This window comes from Eumetopias jubatus, unplaced genomic scaffold (genome assembly GCF_037043125.1).
Source record: "Eumetopias jubatus isolate StellerSeaLion01/CBP00866 unplaced genomic scaffold, mEumJub1_p1.0 scaffold_8, whole genome shotgun sequence".
Classification (NCBI taxonomy): domain Eukaryota; kingdom Metazoa; phylum Chordata; class Mammalia; order Carnivora; family Otariidae; genus Eumetopias; species Eumetopias jubatus.
This window is the reverse complement of record NW_028274814.1, coordinates 56470617-56493562: the sequence shown is the minus strand read 5'-3', so window position 1 is coordinate 56493562 and position 22946 is coordinate 56470617. Positions and strand designations below refer to the sequence as shown.

At 38.1% G+C, this 22946-nt stretch overlaps 1 protein-coding gene across 3 annotated transcripts in view; it reads right to left on the bottom strand.

Annotated features, from left to right (window-relative positions):
- The window catches only part of PDE3A (phosphodiesterase 3A), a 313076-nt gene extending 293787 nt beyond the window's left edge, over window positions 1–19289 (bottom strand). For all 3 annotated transcript variants that reach the window (XM_028093257.2, XM_028093258.2, XM_088025933.1), the window contains exon 1: window positions 18330–19289. In XM_028093257.2, the coding sequence (XP_027949058.1) occupies window positions 18330–19289 (960 nt within the window). The remainder of the gene's footprint in view (window positions 1–18329) is intronic.
- Between the last annotated feature and the right edge of the window lie 3657 nt (window positions 19290–22946).

Below are 22946 nucleotides of genomic sequence, written 5' to 3'. Positions count from 1 at the left end.
CGTTAAAAAACTTAATGACTTTCAGTGCAGACAAAATAATGTTCCTATTCCTCGGCTTAATCTTAAAACACTCCATTATTCATTCCCCAATCCCCACCCCTCTCTATCTTATCTCTTAAAAATTTCCCACCATCCCACCTCTCCTCCGTCAAGGTTAGGCTATCTGTTCACTATCTTTCAGAACACAACCTCGCTCCACACCTGGCATCCAGTCCCTCAACGTGCTCTGCCCTTTCTCTCCCTCCTTCCCCCTGGACCTCATGTCCACAGGGGAAATACAGCGAAACAGTCCTGCAGTGACGTTCCTGTAATGATACCTTGGGCTTTTTTCTTCTTTTTTAGATACATTCTTTACATTTTACCAAAGTTGACTCCAGTCAGCTTCCTCTTCATATAAACACAAGGTGGAAAATAAATCCAAAAGAGAAGTCAGAGAGGAAGGGAAGACAGAAATCCATGTTAAGAAGGTGATGGTATTTGAGCATTAAATTTAGCTCTGACCTTTCTGGAGTGCAACGTTCTCATGACTTTCTGTATTTCAAAGTATGTATCACTTTGCACTGCAATCCTTTGTTAATGCTGTATGTTTAGGATATGCTCAGGGAGGGGTTGCAAGGGTGGTCCACTCTGAACCCTCCACCAACAACCCCACCCTCTCTGGCACGTTCTGGACACTCTTCAAACGTTCCGAAATTAAAAAAACATGAACAGTGTAAGTTTTCCAAGGAAAATTCGCATAAGCCCGGGATCCATAGTTGCAGTCTAGGAGCTAACCAGGCTAAAAGTGACTTTCCCAGTAGGAATGAGCAGCTTCCTTACTTTACCAGTAAGTACTGGTAGTCTGATCTTCCTTACAAGTAAATTCTTCCATATAAATTAATAACCTGACATTCTGATTCATGAGCTATAGTGTGCCTTAGCAATGAATAACCTCTGGTTCTATAGAAAAAGTGCATCTCTGACCTGCAAGCTGAGATCTGGATCCTAGCCAAATGCTAACTTCAGTGCCAAAACCAACACCCCTTCCCCCACCCCTAACACACACACATACACCCGACAGAGAAATGCCTACCAGTCCTGTTGTCACCTTAACTCAGCCATCTCAAATATAATCAGCTAGTGCTAATCTACTTACTCTCTGTGGATAGAACAGTAAAAAGAGGATGGAGTAAAGTTTTTTGCCTTTTTTCTTTTTCTTTTTTCTGTTAAAACACCATCTCTGATTCTATCATATTTATTTCTGCAGATTTTTCTTGGAGGTAGACAGCAGTCTGAGACCACACTGTATTTTTTTAGGTAGTTATAGAAACTGGTTTAATATACCTAAATTTAGTTTCACATAAATTTACAGTTCTTCAAATGAGAAAGCATAGTAATAATCCAAGACGTGGAAGTAATTTTTAAAATATTACATACACACTTTTCCCCCCCTCGTCATTTATTTAAACAAATAATAACAACCAAAAATATACAAAGTGCCTTTGCCTTAGGCAGGAAATGCAAATAACAAAATTCTGACAAGCAAAACTGAAATTAATCATTATACGCAGTGTAACTCAGATGCAGAAAAAGCAAAGTATAGAAATAACATTTCTGCATATGTGATGGATACAATTTTTAAATATTATAAAATAAAAAGGCTTATATTTATAGACTATATACAAATTATTGGGGAAATTATACTGTATATTTAATAAACACTCTGGTACATGGAATTCTTTCAAAGATTTTTTTTTTAATGTTACTTTGAAAAACAATCATTATGAAGTTGATTTTTATTTGCAACTGTACTGGCCTGATAATCAGTGAAGTAGGCTCAGGACTCTCCGTATGTATGTTTTACAAAGAATTTTCTCTCCTTAGTAGAACATATTTGTTTTCATGTTCATCTCAACATATCATAGGCAGGGAATTACAATTTTCTTGCCACCTTTTAACCTAAAATAGGCCCAAGAGCCTTTGTAAAAAATGAAGCCCATTTCCAAACATATACACATATTTTAATGCACATGTGTATTTTTTCATAAAACTGTACTTCCAGGCCAAGTTACAAAAATTGCATGTATGTCAATCTAGAGATTCAGGGACCCATTGTGGGGGATCATAGACCAGTTGAATATCCAGTTTTCTAAGAAAACTTCAGTTTCATCTGGGTCAAGAATCAGGAATGCAAAGTTGTACTTCACAATTTTATTAAAGGCCATGTTACCATTCGTAAAAGCACCTGGAACTGTTATTTCCCTGCCTATAAGTCCAACAACTACTAAGCAAGTGGTCCTAAAAATACTCTGTGAACATATGGAGAGGAACAATGTCAAATGACTACATTTCTTTACAAAGTTTTGTTCTTCTGATTATAAAATATGTGTTCAGGCTTAAAAACTTAAAAAAAATACAGAAAATAGAAAAATAAATAAAAATCACCCATGATACCCTCATACAAACAACAATAAACACTTTGACAACCATCCTTTCTGCTATGCATTTTGTTGTTATAGGGGATAGCATACCCTATCCTCAGTTTTGTTTCCCAGTTTCCCTCTCTACTCATCAAAATATTTTCCCATGTGATTAAAACTCCCCATGTCACATGTTCTACAATTCCTATCTTTTGTTGCTGCCAAGCAATATGTAAAATATTTCATAATCAGATATTAATCACAGTGTAGAGTTAGCAAACTCTGAAAAGTTGCAGGGCAATCAAGCTATCATAATTTAAATATTTATATAGCACCTATCATTGAAGTGCTCTATAGGTTGACAAATGGTCTGAGTTAAGATGAAAACAAAATAGAAGTAATTCCTCTATAGGAAGGTGTGGGATGGATTGGCAACATGCCTTTAGATAAGATGCGATTTGTCAGACTATTCAAAGACTAATAAGAAGAGAAAGACTTGAATTTTCTTTGAACAGTCTAATGTCTTTGCTATGTTAGAGGTTGAGATGTTAAAGCATCTACAAATACATCTGTTTAGGAGGGAGAGCATGAGAATGACACTTTATTAAAAATTTATTTATTGGGGCACCTGGGTGGCTCAGTCATTAAGCGTCTGCCTTCGGCTCAGGTCATGATCCCAGAGTCCTGGGATCGAGCCCCGCATCGGGCTCCCTGGTCCGCAAGAAGCCTGCGTCTCCCTCTCCCGCTCCCCCTGCTTGTGTTCCCGCTCTCGCTGCGTCTCTCTCTGTCAAATAAATAAATAAAATCTTTAAAAAAATTTATTTATTTGACAGAGAGAGAGAGAGACAGCGAGAGCGGGAACACAAGCAGGGGGAGCAGCAGAGGGAGACGCAGGCTTACTGCCGAGCAGGGAGCCCGATGCGGGGCTCGATCCCAGGACCCTGGGATCATGACCTGAGCTGAAGGTAGACACTTAACCAACTGAGCCACCCAGGCGCCCCTAAAAATTTATTTTTAAAATAAAAAGACATTGATATAAGAATAAAATTTCAAAACCAACCTTTATCATACCAAATGTTATGATACCCTAAACCAACTAATAACTTTCGAAGAGATTAAGATACTTGACTGGAATTTGTTTCAATGTAAGGAGATATGACAGCTTTCCTGAAGGTTGGATTTATAATTTGTACATCCTCTGAAAAGGACAGAAGGTAAACTGGGAAAGAAAAAAAATCAAACCAATCAGATTTATTTTAAAGAAATGAAGATAGATGATAGACAGATTCCCTTAATATTAGACTGCTGAATACAAGAGAAAACATTAAAGGAACACTCTTCCTACCCTCAAAGAGAAGTTCAGCCAGTCAATACCAATATTGGTGGTACTGCCTTCAATATCTATTTCCCACTAACACTACCTTTTGGTCTAATTCCCAATCCTACCTGGATTATTGCAATAGACTTCTCCTTTCTTCCATCCTAAAACCTATTCACACTCAACACAGAAAGCCTGGGAGATCCTATTCATCATAGACCTGATTACATCCTTCCTCTACTGAAAGCCTTTCAATGGCTTCCCAGTCTGCTTGAACCAACAGCTTTGTAAGGACTCCCATGGCCTACTGATCCACTGGCCCTCTCCCATCACCTCTCTGACATCTGCTCCTCCATCATAGAAGCGAAAACCAGAGAATGTTCAATGACCAAGCTGGGGGGTGGGGGAAAGATGACTACCAACAGGAAGAATTTCTGAATTGAAGCCAATGATGGTACAGTAAGATGATGTGGGACGCTTGCTCCTACCAAGGTCAAACCAAAATAACCACCTCAGACTAGAATGAAAGATCATTCAATATGTGGGAAAATCTGGAAGAAAAGTGGTCTGAGTACAGAGGACTATAGTAGAGTCCTGTGGGAGCTAGTAAAAAGAGCATCTAGAGGATTTTTTTTACGTGATAAAGTAAACAATCAAACAAACCCTTCCACCGAGGGCCATTGCTGAGCCCGGACTGTCCTAACTACTTTGCAGAGATTATAAGCAGGAAGTCCCTGTTAAGAATAATGGTACCACTGGTAAATTACGAGAAAAAAGGAAGGGTATGACTGGAGTTCTACCACGAAAAAATGAAGCAAAAAATTCTGAGAAATCTGTTTTTCAAAACAAAATACAGGTTATTACAGCAGCTGGTGGACAACACAAATCTCTGATGGGATATGACACATGATCCCAAATTTGACACTCAACAGCATCATCAGCCATTTTTGCAACATGCCCCAAGACTCCAATTTTCCTAAATATCTCCCTTCATCCTTCTTCACTCATATCATTTTCTTCGGAAGCACCTGTCACCATCTTTGTCAGATTTTTCTCTTTCCGCTGTTAATATGTCTGGCTCCCCAGGCTCTTCACTTGTCAGTAGCTGTGATCATGATATAAGCAACTCTAATATTTTAATTAACTTCCAGAAAACCTGCATGTTTTGCAAGACTTACAAGTCTGTTTTTTTAATCATATGTAAATTTGATACTTCCCGATACAAGCCCACAACCTTCAGTGACATGGTCCTAATGGGTGGGTAGGAACAGATCTTGTTCGGTTGGGAGGAATATTTGACAAGAACCGATGTCCATTATTTCCACTAATTTTATCTTCATACCTTAAAAAGTAGGCTGTATTATTCCCATCGTAGGATAAAGTTCAGAAAGTTGAAGAAACTTGTACACACGACAAAGCCTTGACTTGTCTCGGTGCATATACTCTTTCTACTTAACATTTGTATAGCAACTGAGTTTGGTTTAAGCTTTATAACAGCCTTATGAAATAGGTAGAAAAATTGTTATTCCTATCTTACAGAAGAAGAAATTGATATGCAGAGTGGTCAAATAATTCCTCTGAAGTATCCTCAATGGAGAAATCAAAATGAACAATTTTACGAATGTCATAGGTTCATAAACTATAATCAGTGTGTATGTATAGATAAAGAAGGTTTTCCCACAACACTAAACCAATCACTTTTTAACTATTTGTGTAATCAGACTGCAAAAGTCAGGACTTTGTTTAGTTTTAGGAGACAGAAGTTTGTAGTCCCATGTCTCTCCACTGAGGTAGCTAGAGTGCACCTAAAAACCTTAGATTTCTGGACCCCACTCTACACATAACTAAGAGTATCTGACCATGGGACCCAGGAATTTTCATTTTAATAGGCTTCTCAGCTAGTTTTTATTCACACTAAATTTGGGAACTACAGCATGCAGCTAGATTTAGAACGTACCAGATGATGTATAGTTTAAGTAGAGGAGGTCAGGCCATCTCCTCACAGATTTTTAAAGCATCTGAAGGAAGCCTATTGATCTATTAATCAGAAACATGGACTGTTAGAATTCATAAAACAGTCTGATTAACATGGCATTATAATTATATGAGATTAATTAACACCAGAGAAAAAGAAGCTAAGAATCTAGGCTTCTTGAGATACCTAGAAGATAACAAATAGTCAATGTGAAATAAAAAGAGGCCTGGATGTTCAATAAGATACACTTACTTGCTGACCTTTTTAATCAATCTGATCACGTAAGAGGTAAAAATTCACACAAGACTGCCCTAAGGGTACATTTATAAGTCACAGAGATAAATGCACTAAAGAAATAAAGAAGAGATGTTTCAGAAAGTAATAATGTCAGGAAAGTTCTTGACTAGCATTAGGATTTCTGAAAAATAATCTAAGTGCTTTTGGTCTAAAGACAGATCCCAAGCTAATTCATGGCTAGACTTCCTGCCCAGTGTCCAGGAGTGACTCTCTCAGGGTCTTCTCCTCTTTCCAAGTCACGAGAAGTTCTAGATTTTCAGTACACCAACGTTATGTCCCCAAAAGACCACACAGTATCTTTTTTTTAACTGAGGAATTATTGTTTTGATGTTGATCTAGCCTTTCTGCTCAAGCAAATGCTAGCCTTAATTTCTTCCACTCATTTACGGCAGGCAGTTTCCATTTCTGAATGCCACTTTATTTTTTAGATAACTTACTTAATCAGTGTTCATTTATATCTGTACCCGACATTCCCAACACCAAATTCTCACACTTTTCATTTAGGACTACTTAATTCCTTACAGAAGTTCCACTGAAAACATTTAAAAGCTCTAGTTGTCATTCTCTAAAGGGGTTAAGAAGAGCAGATCCAATTATTAAAGTAAAAAAAAAAAAAGAGAAACAGACAAAATGAGGCTACTGCCTTCAAAACTGTGCTATAATTTAGGCCCTGTTTATCTGGCAAAAACAATTCCAATTATAGCAAAACAAATCATTAAGAGTAAAAACAGACATTCTTCAAGCTGGTACAGACACACAGCTAGCTTCCTGTCCCCAAATGAAAATACAGCTAAAAGATTTTGCTTCTAAATTTTTTATTAATGTCAAATTTAAAATGGCTTGCTAAATTTTAAAAAGAAACTGCCAAATGTTTTACAAAGTGATTGTATTATTTTACATTAAGAATAATAGCATGTAGGAGTTCTAGTTCCTCTACATCCTGCCAATATTTGGATGGTCACCCTTGTTAATTTTACACATCCCAATACGTGCTTAATGTTATCTCGTGAGGCTCTAATCTGTACTTCCCAAATGACTAGTGATGTCCATAATGTTTTCATGTGCCTATTTGGCAAAGATTTCTTCTTTGGTAAAGTATACATTCCAATATTCGCCCATTTTAAAAATTGGCTGTTTGGTTTCTTATTATTGAGTTTTTAAGAATTTTTTATATATTCTGGACACAAGTCCCTTATTAAATATATGTTATGCAAATATTTTCTCCCTGACTTTATGCTATTGGTGCTATACATTTCACTATTACATACGTTATAAACCTTAGATTATATATTATTTTTGCTTAAACAGTGAATTATCTTTTAAAGAGTTATTATTTATAAAAAATAAATATAAAAATGTTAGTTAAAAACAAAAAAATGGCTTGTTTACAAAAATATATTTTGATTATTTTGAAATATGAGTTAATTTATAACTAAATTCTTAGTTCGTCATTTATTTTTTCAAATGGAAATGTTCAGGTTTTTAAAAAATAATATATTCAAAGAAATCTCAAACTGATAGTCTTCAGTAACAGCAACTTTTCTAAAAAAAAAATCAACCGGAGAGACCACTGGACATCCACAGAGTAAAAGTAACTTGTCTCTATAAAATATAGTTGGAAATAACTTTTTTCCCCCTAAACCCTGTACTCCTAGTTTATCTAAAGGCATGATAATCTGCTTCTGATTTCCGTGAAAGGCTTTGACAATATCTCTATATTAAGCATTAAAACTACAGCAACAAAATATTCTTATTTGTCTTAAAGACCTTCTATTTTAGCAAGTCAAGTTCTATTAAAAACTAGAAAGACCAAAACAATTGACTGGATAAACTAAAACTTATCATTTCAATAAAACCCTGCAAACTGCGGATTTTTCAGTTCATCTGGACTCCAAAATTATGCTACCAACCTTCTAGAGTCTTTAGCACAATTGGACCAGCACTGCAGTTGGGTGATATTTTAAATAAGCTAATTTCATAAAGCGATTTCTGGAAGCAACGGGCTCGAAACAGATTTCGTAATGGAGCACAATTAAAAGACAAAATAGAGATCGATTTACTTTACGTTAGACATTTCAGGATATACGGCTATTCGATAAGAACCTCTAACATAAATACAGACGACTAGTATAAAAAGGAGGCCGAAGAAGAACACCAGCCAACACTTTGTGCAGAAAGTGACAGAACAAATAAAGTCAATGTTGATTCTTTCTCAGTTACTTTGTAGGGTGAACATGAAAGAGACTTCAATTGTTATTTTTCTAAAAAATGCACCTAATTTCAAAGCTCATTTTAAAATTTACACTATAATGATCTTGGTGGTAGCTTTGGTTATTTTCAGTTAGGAATGAGCTAAAAATAAGTATCTGGGACTCATGATGAAAGTGGGATTTCCTCCCAGTAAGTACGCAGGCAAATTCAGCCCCCTATCTGACACATGCAAGAGAATATTTTTTAAAGGAATAAAAATACATATACATTAAAAAAAAATCTAAGTTTGCAGACTAGCTGATGAACTCTTTCTTTTCTTCTCTCCGTAAAAATTCACTTAAATCGGATTAATCACCAACTCAATCTCAGGAGATTAGGGAGATAACTATTTCAGATTAAAAGTCACTTATTTCTTTCCCATCCGTTTCACCTGCCAGCCAGCACCCACAATGAGCAAGACACTGGGCCAGAATTTTCGAAAGGGAATATTTATGGCTGAGAAGAGCAGGCTAAAAAGTTTGATTCTTTTATAATGAAAACGGTTGTGATCAGAATCTGACTTTAATTCCTGAGCCTAGAAAGCACAATTTGAAGGTAGCCTCAGCAACTCAACAGGTTCTTGCTTTCCAAACTTCCCGAGAGGCTGTTTGCGGGGTCAGGACCCCAAAATACGAACTACCAAACAAGGGGATGCTTTATATCACAATGCCCCCTGAGGAGCATGTCCTACGTGGACCTATTAACTTGATCATGGACCTATTAACTTGATCGTATGAAACAATTAGTTTGAAAATAAGAACTATTTCTTTTATTTGCATTCAGTCTAGTCTAAAAATGTCCTACGAAAGCTGACTCCACATGAGTTGCCACAAAATGAAGCATCTCCCCCACCAAATAATATTTCTAATGACTTCAAACTTCCATTAGGTTGATTTAAGTGGATTATACCTGGAGAGGGGGAAACATTTGCCACAGACATAGCATAAATATTCAGTTATTTAAACTTATTTCAGAAGATGGAAAATTTTTATTAAAATCCTATTAAATCAAAACCACAAGCTTCTTGCACAAAATTATTTCTGACAAGGTACTGTGGGGCGTGGGGGATAGAAAGGCATTCCGTAAATTTTAAACACACTCTGAGGGGAGAAGAATCTGCTAGGTTAAAAACACGGGAAATAAAAGGCATTTCTTTGAAAAATTATACATATACATATACAAACACATATACATGTTGTCAGAAAAGAGGACTGGCAAAAAAATTGACAAGACCAATTTCTACATTAATTTAAAGCAATTTCAAAATTAGCCAGGGCAATGACTAGTTACATTCAAATACAAATTCTTTCAAGTAACAGTTATGATTATTATGGCATTTATTCTCCAGCTAGCTACTTCAAGAAGTCTAAATTTAGCCAACTTCACCAGGAGTGAGCCTGAGTCCACATTATTTCATTTTAGCTAAATGTGCTTCTTTGTATATCATGATTCTACTGTCTTCTGTTCTTTTTAGATTTCCTAAGTGATATGTGAAAAACCTATGTATCTCACTATTTTTATTCTGGAATGCAAAGATAAATAATGGGCTTTGCATTAAAGATGGGGAATTTATAAATCAACGTCACCACAAACATCACACACAGATATAAACCATTATACACGAAATAAACGCATTCTCTAAAAAAAAAAAATTGTATACATTTATGTATATATAAAGGAACCTGACTTGTAGAAAAAGTAATTTTCTCATTAATTCTCAATGTAATATTGGAACACTGCCTAGAGTTAATGAATTTATGGAGTTTGGAGAGAAGAGAGAGAAGAAAGGTGACATTCAAAAATCACTCTTTCTCAAAATCTGTACCTTTTTCTGAGTTCACCCTGCAGTTTGAAATCACACAGAGCTCCAAAGCCATTTCTAGTCTCGAAATTCCATACTACCAAAATCCCCAACCCTTCTATACACAAGATGGAACTATTTCATTTCATTTTGTATATCCATTAAAGTTTTGTTTACATAAGCGGTGACGAGAAGTCATCAGCACTTGACACTGTTACACTTTTCATCCATTAAAACTCCCAGCAGGTCTGTCACTTGAGTTTCCTAAGTTACCAAGATAACCACCTGCACTATAAACATAAACACTTTTATTTCTAAAGAGACATTAGATAACCCAATTATACACTAATCACCATGAACGTGACTAATCACATGTTCACACCGCACACATAAGCAATCCCTGTTACCAAACTCTGAAAGGCAAAATCATAATTAACTGGCAATCTTGATACTGTGTTATAAATCAGGTTAACATAAAAGTTCCTTATTCAAGCAGTCTGTGAAACCACCCCTCCAATTAAAATAATATTTTTAAATATGTGCAATAATGTGAAATGAAGAAAAGGGGGAAAACAGACTTGCCAACTATTAGAGTAGTAGTTAGTGGCACGAAAAAGAGTTACCAAGGTCACATATAAATTTGAACAATTGTATGTCAAGTGTCATCATGAAATCTACATGGGTTTGCCATTTTAACTGAAGAGGCGGCATTAATATTCAAGTATTTTATCTCTTTAAAAATTATAGCTGCGCTGTCCAAAGACATAGCCATTGGTCACATGTGTCAGTTGGGTACTTGAAATGTGGCTACATCAAACTGAGATAGGCTGTGAGGGTAAAACATAACACCAGATATTTCAATTTATAACAAAAAAACAATACAAAATACCTTGATTTTTTTATATTGACTTTATGTTGTTATGCCATCATGGATTACTTTAAACATTACTATCGTGGATTTCACCTGTTTCTTTTTACTTTTCTGTGTGGCTACTAGAAAATGGAAAATTAAGTATGTGGCTCGTGTTAAATTTCTATTGGACGGCGCTTATCTATAATGTTTACAGAACTGTTTTCATCAAAGCCACTGGGTGACACTGTTTCTCCACTAAATTGATACAACCAAAGCAATTTCCTGGCAGAGGAAAAAGTCTCACATACACAGGCTCCCACACATGTGCACACGTGTATATACACACACCAATAAACATAATGTGCTCTTTATAACTATTCACAGGATGAAACATTCTTAGGATGAAAAAAACATGAGTACATTCAAGTAACTTTATTACTAACTCAGGATGGAAGAATGTGAATGCATTTAACTAATTTTATTACTATCTTAGCAGGACCAGCTAGACTTAAAAATCTTTAATGGTCATTCTGATTCCTCAATAATAAATGACAGCTCTAATCAAATCAAACAGGTAGAAGTTGTTTAGTTTCTGAATTTCCCCAACTAGCTTCCCACCTTATAAATGGTAATGTTCTTCATGACCTCCTCTAATATTACCTCCTACTTACTTATATTTTAATGGATTCCTGAGGAAACCATGCAAAATAACTTAGGTGAACAAAAACCATCAGCTGTTTTTGATAACAAAGAAATGCTTTACTGATGTGCAGATTACTTTCTGCCTTGAATTTTGAAACCCTGAACATCTTGAAATAGATTTATTAAAAAACTAAAATGAAAAAATCAATAGTCAAGCCACCAAAGCATGCTCTTCTTTGATGAGATAAAAACTCCACCACGTTAGACTTTGCAATGCAATTGATATTCATTCATGGGACAAAGTCCTAAATGATATATTCCAGAGGCTGCCTGGTACTATTTGATAACCAGAAAATTCACTATAAGGGCTCAGAAGAGTTTTGTGTTATCTATCCATTCAACGGGTTTTACTCAGTCTTCTAATTCTGAATGAGAATTTAGAGTTAGCTCCATGTGCAAAACCACAAAAGATATCCAGGCTTAAAATCACCAGCCTGACTCCCTTCCTACTCTCTTTCCCCAGCAGCATATTCAGGTCCAAGAGAAAAATGGATAAAAGCCAACATTTTGCCTCAGACTGGCTACATACATTTAGCTGAGTCTCTCTCAGTTTCCTTCTCTCCAAAATCAGACTAATTTTAGTCTCTTAACTACAGCCTGCACAGACTTGAGCATTCTGAGATCTCACTGCTACAAATTACTTGAAGCCATAAACTACCTCAGGATGTGAAAACAAACCATCCTTGTACTATATTCGAAGTATAACTTCCTAACCCCTGCAATATTTTTACCTATATTTCAGAAGTACTATAAAGGTATACTAACCTTAATTTCCATTTCAAATAAAAAATTCTCTGTCGCCAAAATGTAAAGCTGCTCAGAATCTAAAAACATTTTAACCAGTATGTGTTGAGGAAGTTATTAAAATCTATGAAACTATAGATTTTTACCCCAGAAAAATGAACAGACGAAGAGATGAATGTTCTGGATCTAGATTTAAAACCTACTCTAAGATCTTACACGAATTCCTTCAACTATTATCTAAGAGGCCATTTAAGCTATTTTACTGATTTCCCCTTTCCTTATGTTGACCTCTCAATACCCTAACTAGCTCTAAGCTCTGGAGAGTTGAGGACTGTATCCTATCTGTTTATAACGTGTATGATTTTTAGCATAAGGCCTAATGCATAGATAAAATGTGTTTGATATGACATTTGATAGTTTCACTGACCAAAGACCCTTATGGATAACATTAGCTAAGGGTCGCTAGCATCTTCTTTTAAGACAGTAGTATACTTTTATGGTGAACACATATGGCCAACTAATATTTTTGACAATCATTATCCAACAGATCTTTCTCTGAACTACAATTTATACACATCTTCAAGATATTTTTCTTCCAGAGATCAAAGCTATGTATTTTATGTTGACGACAGCACAAATATATTCTCAGATCCAAGTTAAGACAACTCCCTAGGAGCATTGGGGGGCATTTTAAAACTCCCTTTTAAAGAATACTGCCAAGAGTAAAAGTATATATAAGTAATTACTAAAAGGATTAAATTCCCATGTAAAGGAAATAATGTTCATTTGAATAGTAACAGAGCACATCTTTAGGTATAAGAATATGGACATGTCTGAACCTTCTGAGGTTCATTCTGAATTACTTCATAGAGCTTCATTAAAAACATGAACGTATAAAGTAAACATAAGTTGTCAATCTCATGTATCTTGAGGGTTTTTTAGAAGATACAATTACAAATATCACACAGAAGAGAAAGAAGGGGAGGAAGACTCTGTTAGGATAGGAGACAGAAGGCCAACTAAATAAACAATTCACCACAAACATGTAGGGTTATGTGTAATTTCAAGAAGCTAAAGACACTTGCCCTATGCAAAGGCACTGCATCTGCATGTCAAAATCTCTTAGGATACCACATGATACAACAGTTGCATTGATTACCTTCATACATCCATGAGATTACATCTCACAACAACAATATTTCCTGAAAAATACAACTCCTGCCCTAAATCCAAGATAAACTCATTCTTTCGATAGATTATGTAACACAAGCTTTCGCTGAAGTCTACATAGACTCCATTGGGATGTTCCTGGCACCAACGCTATTAACTGAAATCTTAAAATATACAGAAATATTTCTAACTTTGAGGTTCATAAACATCCCACTTCAATCCTATTTAAATGAGAAGTGAAATTAAATTTGGTAAGGCCTTTATTCAACCAGAGTCCTGCAAAGATTATTCTCAGAGTTTTATTTCCTAATAGAATACAACAAATTCACACAAATGTCACTGAAGATACAATGAATGCTTTTTCATGCCAGTGTCACTCACCCTAGCCTGCCTGCACCCCCTGCCCAGGCTTTTCAAAATGTATTTCATACACAGAGTCACTGTTCTGGTTGTTTATTTAATTAACATGACAGCCCAGCATACACAGCATTTCTTTCAGTTCTACAGTTTTAACTTTTTACACTTTAGACTCAATACAGAAAGAGTAAAATTACTGTTTGACTCCTTCCAACCTCTGTAAATTTATATAGATTCACTGACTATTTCTGTCAGTTAAGACAGTTTTTCAGTATGCTTTAAATATCTGTATATACAAAGTAAAAATCACAATTTTGTCCCCAGACACACAAAAAATTATTTTCCCTTACCTTTCCCAAAGGATAAGAATTTTTTTTAGTGTTTTCAGGAGTTGACATTAATTAATTTTAATTCTGTCAGCAAGTCATATATAGTCAATATCATTCTTTGTATCACCCTGAGTTATATTACTGAAATGTGACTGAATTAAAAACCTGTGATTGTTTTTGAAATTTATTCCATTTGAGAAATACAGTAGGTTATAATGAAATGTATTTAGGAATTTAAAGGGCAATAGATTCTTTACTTTCAAAAGAAATACTTCTGTATTTTAGATCCATAGTACAAACGTAAGTTATACTTATTCAGATAGAAGACGTAACAAGGCCTATCATGTGTCTACCATTAAAAGGCATTTCTATTTCTCATATTTTTGTTTTGTTGTTATTTGCTTTTTCATTTAAAAATATCTTTCTTACATCAATGATGAAAAACTCGATTCTATGGATAACCAACCATCAGACTCCATTACATTCCTACAAAAATCTATGGTTGCTAATGATGTTTAATTAAGAGCTTTAGGGAAATATTTATGGAAAACATTTTGACTTTTAGTTACACAATACGAAGTATATAGCTGCATGTTTCTGACAGATAATGTACCCATCACAAAGAATTTTGTCATTAAGTAGGACAAACACATTAATGGAGAAAGACCTATGCCTTGTGTTTACTTCATGCAAAACCATAGGCAAAACTACTAAATTCTTAACATGTATCTAAAGTAAAATGGCACTGGTTTGGAATCTTTCAAAGATGAATGTGCAAGGTGGTTCACAGTAATTAGTGAGGAATGACTAGCCAATTGCTCTTTGATGTACAAAGAGCATGGGGCCATCCCTTCAAATATGATATCCAAATGGTAAAAACTGCATAATTAAAATTTTGAGTTAAAAAATAACATATATACTAGTCATACAAAATATCTAATAATTCAAGAAATTCTAAGTATCTCTGTGTAGTCCAGTGTTTAGATGGTACAGTGATAACTTGAGAGAGACATACCTACTCTAGGAATGTGAACATCTACTTAGAAAAGATACATACACCTTAATGGACATGTCCGCCAACCAAAAAAAGTACAGTTTGACACACTGATCTACAAAATCAGCCTGAGTCTTGAGAATATTGGACTGGTACTACTCAACTAAAAGCCATACAGATGTTACAAATTTTTCTTTCCTAAGAGTAAAGATATGTTCACTTCTGTTCACAGACAGACCCAGTGTCAGATGAATTCTGGTACTGAAGACTAGACCTATTTTTTCTTTGCTGAAAGCCATCCTTATCGTCCACACTGCAAAACTCATTCCATACGCAATATCCAATCTAGAGACTTCACTATGATTTAGGAAGGAAGGCAAAAAGGGAGGCAAATATCTCTGTCAGTTGCTTTCTCTTATGAGAATTTTATCACCTATTCTCCTTGACCTTTTTAGAATCAAGTCATTGAAGAGCGGTAGTTCATAAGTAGCCACTATCGTTCACACAGAGAAGAAAAGGCTGAAATTCTCTCACCTTTAAACCTCACAATGAGCAAGGTCCATAAATTCTTAAGAGGCCTCTGCCAGACTTTCTGTGATTTAAGTCCTTCCACCACTATTTTAAAATTCACTTGTTGCCTGAGTATTGTCTTGAATTGAAAGTAGACATTCTTTCATAAAAGAACTCCTAATCAGGTAGCATGCAGGGCAGGGTTACATACGTGTTTTATAAGTATTTTGATTCTTGACTTCATAAAGTATACAGATACTTTACAGGAGTGTACACTTTGCACTCTTACCCAGAAGTCTGTTTCCTTATGATAAACCAGATAAGATATTTACTATATAGCTCCTCAACTTTTCACACAGTTAGGTTAACGTATGAGATATTGCCCTATCTTATAAGAGACTAGTCCGTGTTAGTTCCCACCCCCCAACACAATTATACTCAGCAACAACTTTAATGGGCCATATATAAAAACCGGTCTTAAGTAACACACACACACACACACTAACCAGTGCCCTCATTAAAACTTCAAGGATCTAAATTTCCACTAAATGTAACTTTGTTTTTCCATCAACCATAAGAGATACAGACTCTCACTTTAGAACATTCTTCATAAACCCAGCCTTTAAAAAAAAATAGTGACCAAAGAAAATCACCAAAATAGATTACAAATGTGCATTTTCAACAGCATTAATCAGCAAAACATTTAAAAATGCAATGCTCGGTTACTTTCTTATAAATCTGCAGATTATCTGAATTCTCCATTTATCGATCCAAACCAGAGAAAACCAATAAATATCTGCAGATTAATTAACACCGCTGGTTAACTCACCTACCCACTTTATCTTAAATCCACCTTTAAGTCCTTAACTTCTAAAAGTTACATGGAATTTCAGAAATTTAGGAGGCTAAATGATATTAATTTGAAGTTATTTATGATTAAATCACAGATTTGCCTTACAAATTATGGTTCAACTTTGCAGTGATATCACACTCCCTTTTAAGTTAAAGAAAAGTGTTCTAAACATAATTAAACCAGCAGTGTTTTCATTTAAAAAGACATTCTCTCCTGAAACTTTGAAAAGAAAGTAAACTGTGATTTCCCCCTTACGGGTTTACCCTTCAATAAATAGCTTTATTCTGGTGATTTCCAAATTTCTACCAAAACTAAGTATCAGTCAGTGGCCTGTTTTTAACGTCACTCTGAGAGTAAGCTTATACCCAAGAAATATTTGCTTTATCTAAACAAAAAGCTAAATAAGTACATTAGTTTTAAAATAAACACAGAGGCTATGATGCTGTCATTCTGCTAAATAATGTCAAACAACTACATTCCGTGTAATCAACTCCATTTCAAAAACAAACTAACCACCACACCATATGGTGACTGCCATGGCTTAGAAATATCTAAATGATTCTCCACAGAATAACCTAAAAAAAAAAGAAAGAAAAAAGCTTACTATATCTTAGGACATTCTCTCACTCACTAAAGTCCTAATAGGGCCACAGATAGGTATAAATTTAAATGGGAAAAGTGTAAATTTCCACTTGCTGAACATAATCAGCTCTCTACAACCCCCACCCACCCCCAAGTGTCATATCTGTTTGGAGTAGAGAAGCAAACACTTAAGTACACCTTTTCAGAAACAATTTGTATTTAAAAATTGGGATTTGTTCTTTTATGTCCTTTATAACAACTATATTCCATGGCCTTAAAACGCTTATTGCTAATAAGGAGATTCATCCCCAAAATTCATTAAACTTTTTTCTAGGACAACTTCACTTATAATTCTAGATTCCTCCTCTTCTTCCTTTCTGAGAGATTTATACCACCAGCAATCTTGGAATTATTCTCTTGAATTAACATTTCCTGTATAATCTGTATAAATCCATTTGAATTTCTAAACATCCACTTAAGTATGTACTCAAGAGAAATGTTTGGGTTTTTTTTTTTTAGTTGACAGCAACAGCGCAGTTCAAGACTTTGACAAATTCCGCAGTTCAGACATATTGTTCCCCAAATAGAAGTTTATCATCAGGATACAAAACAAATTTGCATGTAATAAGGTATGTCCCCAAAAACAAACTGGGCACCACCAGATGCAGCCTCTTCAAGGAAAACTTACTGCAAAACCAGAACCTCACCTTCAAGCATTCCTTGCTTTTACTTCAGAATCTATAAACTGACTTCCATAGAGTTGACTTGGCACTTCAGAAGAAACTTTATAAAAAGTATTAAAGAAACCTAGTAAAATCCACGTGTTGAAACATCACCCAGTGCTAAAAAGCTAAACTGGAGGATTTCTGCTAAAGGAGAAAACTAGGAGTGCACCTAAGCGTATGGAAGTTGTATGCCAGGTGTAGCAGATCTAAGAAGTTGGCCCAGGTGTGGAAGACCCTGCAAATGCCATCTAGTTTTGTTCCTTGTTATTGTCTCTGTTGTTCAGGTTATAAAATACTGTGCGAGACGGGGAAAATAACTCCCTAGTTTCCTACTGAGTCTGAAGTTACACCACTTTTCTAGACTATCTTTCCTTTAGTTCCCAGCCCTCGGATTCCCTCCACTTTGTGGCGAATCCCCAGCGTTTCAAGTCTTCCCGAGAGGCGAGTGAGAGGAGCTCGCCAGTGCTTACCTGTTCCCTCGGTATGCAGGGCAGGGAGGTCCTCCGATGGGACTTGCTGCTGCAGCCGGACATCTCCGCGGACACCACGGAGCTGGACCGCCTCCTCCTCTTAAATACTGGGATATCTTCCTTGGTCCCAGCAATTTGCTGGGACCCGAAGTGCTCCCTCGGAGCCGCCCCCGCGGACTGCGGCAAGATTTGCTCCACGTACCTGGCCAGGAGGAGCCCCAGCACGCCGGCCAAGTACGCCAGGTAAGGTCTCCAGGCGACCTTGAACCTCTCTAAGGAAATGAGGGACACGGTCCTGACCGCGCTAGTCAAGGCGATCATGAGGACGCCCAGCCTCAGCCTCAGCACCAGCCATGTCGCGGCGGCCAAGCAGCTGAGCACCACCCCCGCGGCCGGGAGCGAGAGTAAGTGATCCTCCCCGACGCCCAGCCCAATCTGGACGAGCGCTTCCCCCCCGCAGCAGGCGGCTAGCAGTGCGACGGCCAGAGGCAAGCGCACCCCGGCGCGCAGGAGGTACAAGCCCATCCAGAAGAAGGCACACAGAAGACTGAAGAGCAGCGCCGAGGGCTGCAGCCAGGGGCTGAGCGGCGCGCCGCCCCCAGGAGCACCTCCCCGAAGCCCCGGGAAGACGCCCCCTTCTGCTCCCGGGGCCGCTTCCTCCTCCGCCGCCGCCGCCACCTCCTTACTCTGCTCCAGGTCGCGGCCGATCTCCCCGCGCACCAGCCTCACCAGCAGGGCCAGCAGAAAGGACAGGGAGCCGGCGCACAGCGCTGAGGAAAGTTTCCGGGAGCGCCGGAGCGGCTGCAGCACCAGGTCTCCCCAACGGCCGTGGCTGCCGGAGTCCCGCGACCGTGCGGGGCCGGCGCTAGCGGGACAGTCCGGGCCCGCCGCGGGGGCTGGATACACCCCACCGTGGCCGGGCTTGTCCCCGACTCGCGCGGCCTCGCGGGGCACTGCCATTGTGTGCCCTCCTCACGGAATCCCCAAGGTCCCCCGGACGCCCCCACCCCGATACATGCACGCACGCACTCTGTCCCTAATCCCACCCTCGGAATCCCTCCTTCTCCCCAGGCCCCCCAAGCCACCGCAAGTTTCAGCTTTCCAATAACTCCTGGAGAATCCTGGATGCTCCAAAGAGACGCCTTCAAGTTAAAAGCTAGCACAGGCAGAAACGATCAGACTTCCTCCTTTTCGCTCTTTGAAAAACTCTTAAAAATTGTGCTCCACCCCCACCCCCCTATTTCTATCCTCCGGGGTCTCTTCCTACTTCAGGATTTTAGAGATTGCCCCACGCGTCCGGCGCACGGGGGCTGCAGAAGCTGGAGGAGCCGGGGGCGCAGGGCGAGCTCGGGGCCATCTCGGGCGCCGCTCGGCGCAGCGTTGCTGCGCGCCGGGCCCGCGGCAGACGGAGGTACCCCTTCTCTTCCTTCCTGCAGCTCCTTCTCTATCACTCTTTCTTTCTCCTCGGCAGATCCTCCCCGGCACGGCCCCAGGAAGCAAACCGCCATTCCCCCGGGCAGAAAGCAAAGCCTCCCCTGCGTCTGTCGGTCCAGCTCATGGCAAAGGGTGGAGGAAAGAAAATGGAAATGGGGCTGAGAAATAACCAAGAAGTTGCTAAGTCCCGTCGGAAAGAGACACAGCCCGAGAGGCTAGCGGCAGCCGCAAGAAGGGAGGGAGAGCGAGCGAGCTGGAGAGGAAGGGAGGGTGAGAGGAAGGGAGGGTGAGAAGGGAGGATGAGAATTACTTTTTTTCCCCTTCTTTTTGGTGCGATGTAGGTGGTGATTTGCAGTTTTGCAAAAGGGAAACGAGTGGGGACGACTGGTTAAAACTGTATAAAGAAGCAGGCAACTGGAGTGACCAGCAATTCCGCTTGCTTGCTTTCTTTAAGGCAACTCCCTAGGAAAGCTTTCCCAGCCAAGCTCCCGCCTCCTCCTCCAGAGGAGGCGCTGCTCTCAGCTCTTTGCTCCATTCGCCGGAGCGGGTCCCGCACTTCCAGCTCGCTGGAGAAAGGGTTGCTGAGGCCGGTCCTCCGCCCAGCTTACCGAAGCCGGGGTCGCGGGGGCCTGTGGCTGACCCTCAGGCTTAGCTCCCTAGGACGCTAAGAAAAAAAGATTGTCCTTGGCTACATGGCAGGCAGTGGAAACCGACATACTTCCTTCTGTCATTAAAAATGACAGGCACATCTACTGTCAGTGACTCAAAGGTGCTTCTTAGTTCTCAAGTCATTTACAACAAGCAAACCAATTTCAGGTGGCACTGAAATGCTTCAGCCGCTCCTCCTGGAAGGTCTGTTTGAAACAGAGAACCCAAGCCTTTCCTATTGTTCCAAATGATGGAAAATCTCAGCAAGTTACCAAGATCCTAATAGCATTATTAAATAGGGCTGGGGGGAGCATTCCTGTTTTACAAATAGTTACTTAAAAAGTCCAGGGCCTGAGAGTATTAGGCAGCAGCTGTTGATGCTGGACGGTAAATACATTAAGTGACCATAGAAGGTTTACCAAATTAAGCCTAAATAGTCAATCAGAAAGGAATTAAAAGAAATCTCAAGGGGGAGGTGAGGCTAGGTAGGTTAACACCAGGAAAGCATTGAGAAGACGTGTCTGGTTGTGAAAAATTGTGTCTACCATAAAGAAAACTTGAGAAAAAAATCAGTACCCTAGTTAGGAATGTTTACAAGATGCACCATTTATGTACTGTAGTAGTGTAGTATATGAGAAACTAAAGAAAAATTTTAAAACTAACTTGCGGCAGAGTATGAAAAATCATTCAATATCTGTTCAATAGGCTTTTAAAAATCCATCAATGTTGGGAGCTAGTTCCTTTTTACACTGAGAACATAAGAGTATGATAGTCCACTCTCATCCATGTTTAATATGGGATGTCATTTGCCTTCACTAATAATACAATTTTGTCTTAATTATCTTGACATTCCAGGTTAAAGTGTGTTTCTAGCCGGGAGTATTTGGATAATTGGTTCAATATGCCACTATATTTTGTGTGTAGAGATGAAGTAATATAAAGAAAAGCCAAAGGAGATACTTGAGATAAAATTAATTCCTGGGGGTAGTGGAGGAAGACGGCAGAAGTCTTAAACTTAGCTTCATGGAAAACAGCCTGCTTGCCTTAGGGGCAGGTATTAATATTAATTTATGATATAAATGGATATGAGAAGCTATGATGACTCTCCGTCAGATGTCCAGAACTTTACTATCACATGGAGCACAAGTTGGGCAGCTAGTCAATGGCACTGGGTACCATCTGTTTAATAATTAAGGAAACAGAAGCAACAATGTCTTTGCCAAAGACAAATGAGCCCCCTAGCATGCACACATACTTCTCTGAGTTTCCTTTTTTGATGTATGATTCATATGCCAGAGCCTACCTGGAATAGTTCAGAGTGAAAAAACCTTGATTGGAAAATCATGCTAATATCCATCAGCATCAAAAATAGCATATTAAAATGAAAACTATGGCATGTATCAAGGTTAGAAGGAAAGCATAGTGAGGGGAATTTTAGAATATTTCTATTTTCTGTCCCTTACTCCCCACAAGGATCTCAGTTCTTTAGAAAAAAAAAATTATAAAAACTGAATTTGTAAGAGATGGAATGTAGACATTTTACAAAATTGTAACAAAAAAAATAAAAATGGCATTTGTTCACACAGCAAAACAAAAATACTAGATCTGCTGTTAAAATGACACTCCTGAGGTGTTCAATATTGTTACAGAGGTGATGTCTTGGTATCTGGCTTTCTCCCCTTTCTCAACAAAAATCACAACCAGAAGGCTATTTGCCCCACATGAAGGAAAGAAAGTAGATGCCATCACTCCCTTTACCCCTTGCCATCCAGAACCTGGAAGCAAATGAGCGAAAATAACAAATACTCTTATTAGAAGAGAGATGCAGAAAGCTACAGCACCATACTGAAAGAAGTGACAGAGACCGTGTAGATTATATTAAATGAAGACCCAAGACATAACGTGCACATCAAGTAATCAAAACTGCCCATTTTCTACAAATAGTGATGAGTCCTAATTCAAGAAAGTGACAACACAGCCAAAGGATAAGAAAAATGTGGTACACAGGAAAGTAGCATCCAAGTCTTTCCTACCATACGTTGATGTGTTCTCCATCACATCAGTTTTTCTCATTGATAACATTAGTAACTCATTTGTATATGAGACTCTTAAGTGAAAAGCATGCTGATTCCACATACACAAGACAATTTGTCATTTGGGAGACTAACAGAATATACATACATACACACACACACACACACAACATATGTTTGTATCCTTACATAATAATTCCACTTTCCAGAAAATGGAAAGAAAAATTCAAATTTGACTTGGTAAAGCTCTCAACTTAGCCAAATCTGGCAACGGTGTCCGTTAGTACTTTGTGAAGAGCATCTAGAAATCAACCCCGTTGGATATCATTTGCCAAATATAGTTATGCTCAAAGGAATTCTGTTAAATTTTAAAAGTTATACTCTGTAGCAGGATTTACTCATTCCCTACTACCTACCTGACCTCTCTGCACATATATCAAATGGGTATCTAGAATATAATTTTCCAAAACAAAATTCTTACTTCCAACTCCTTCCCTGCCCT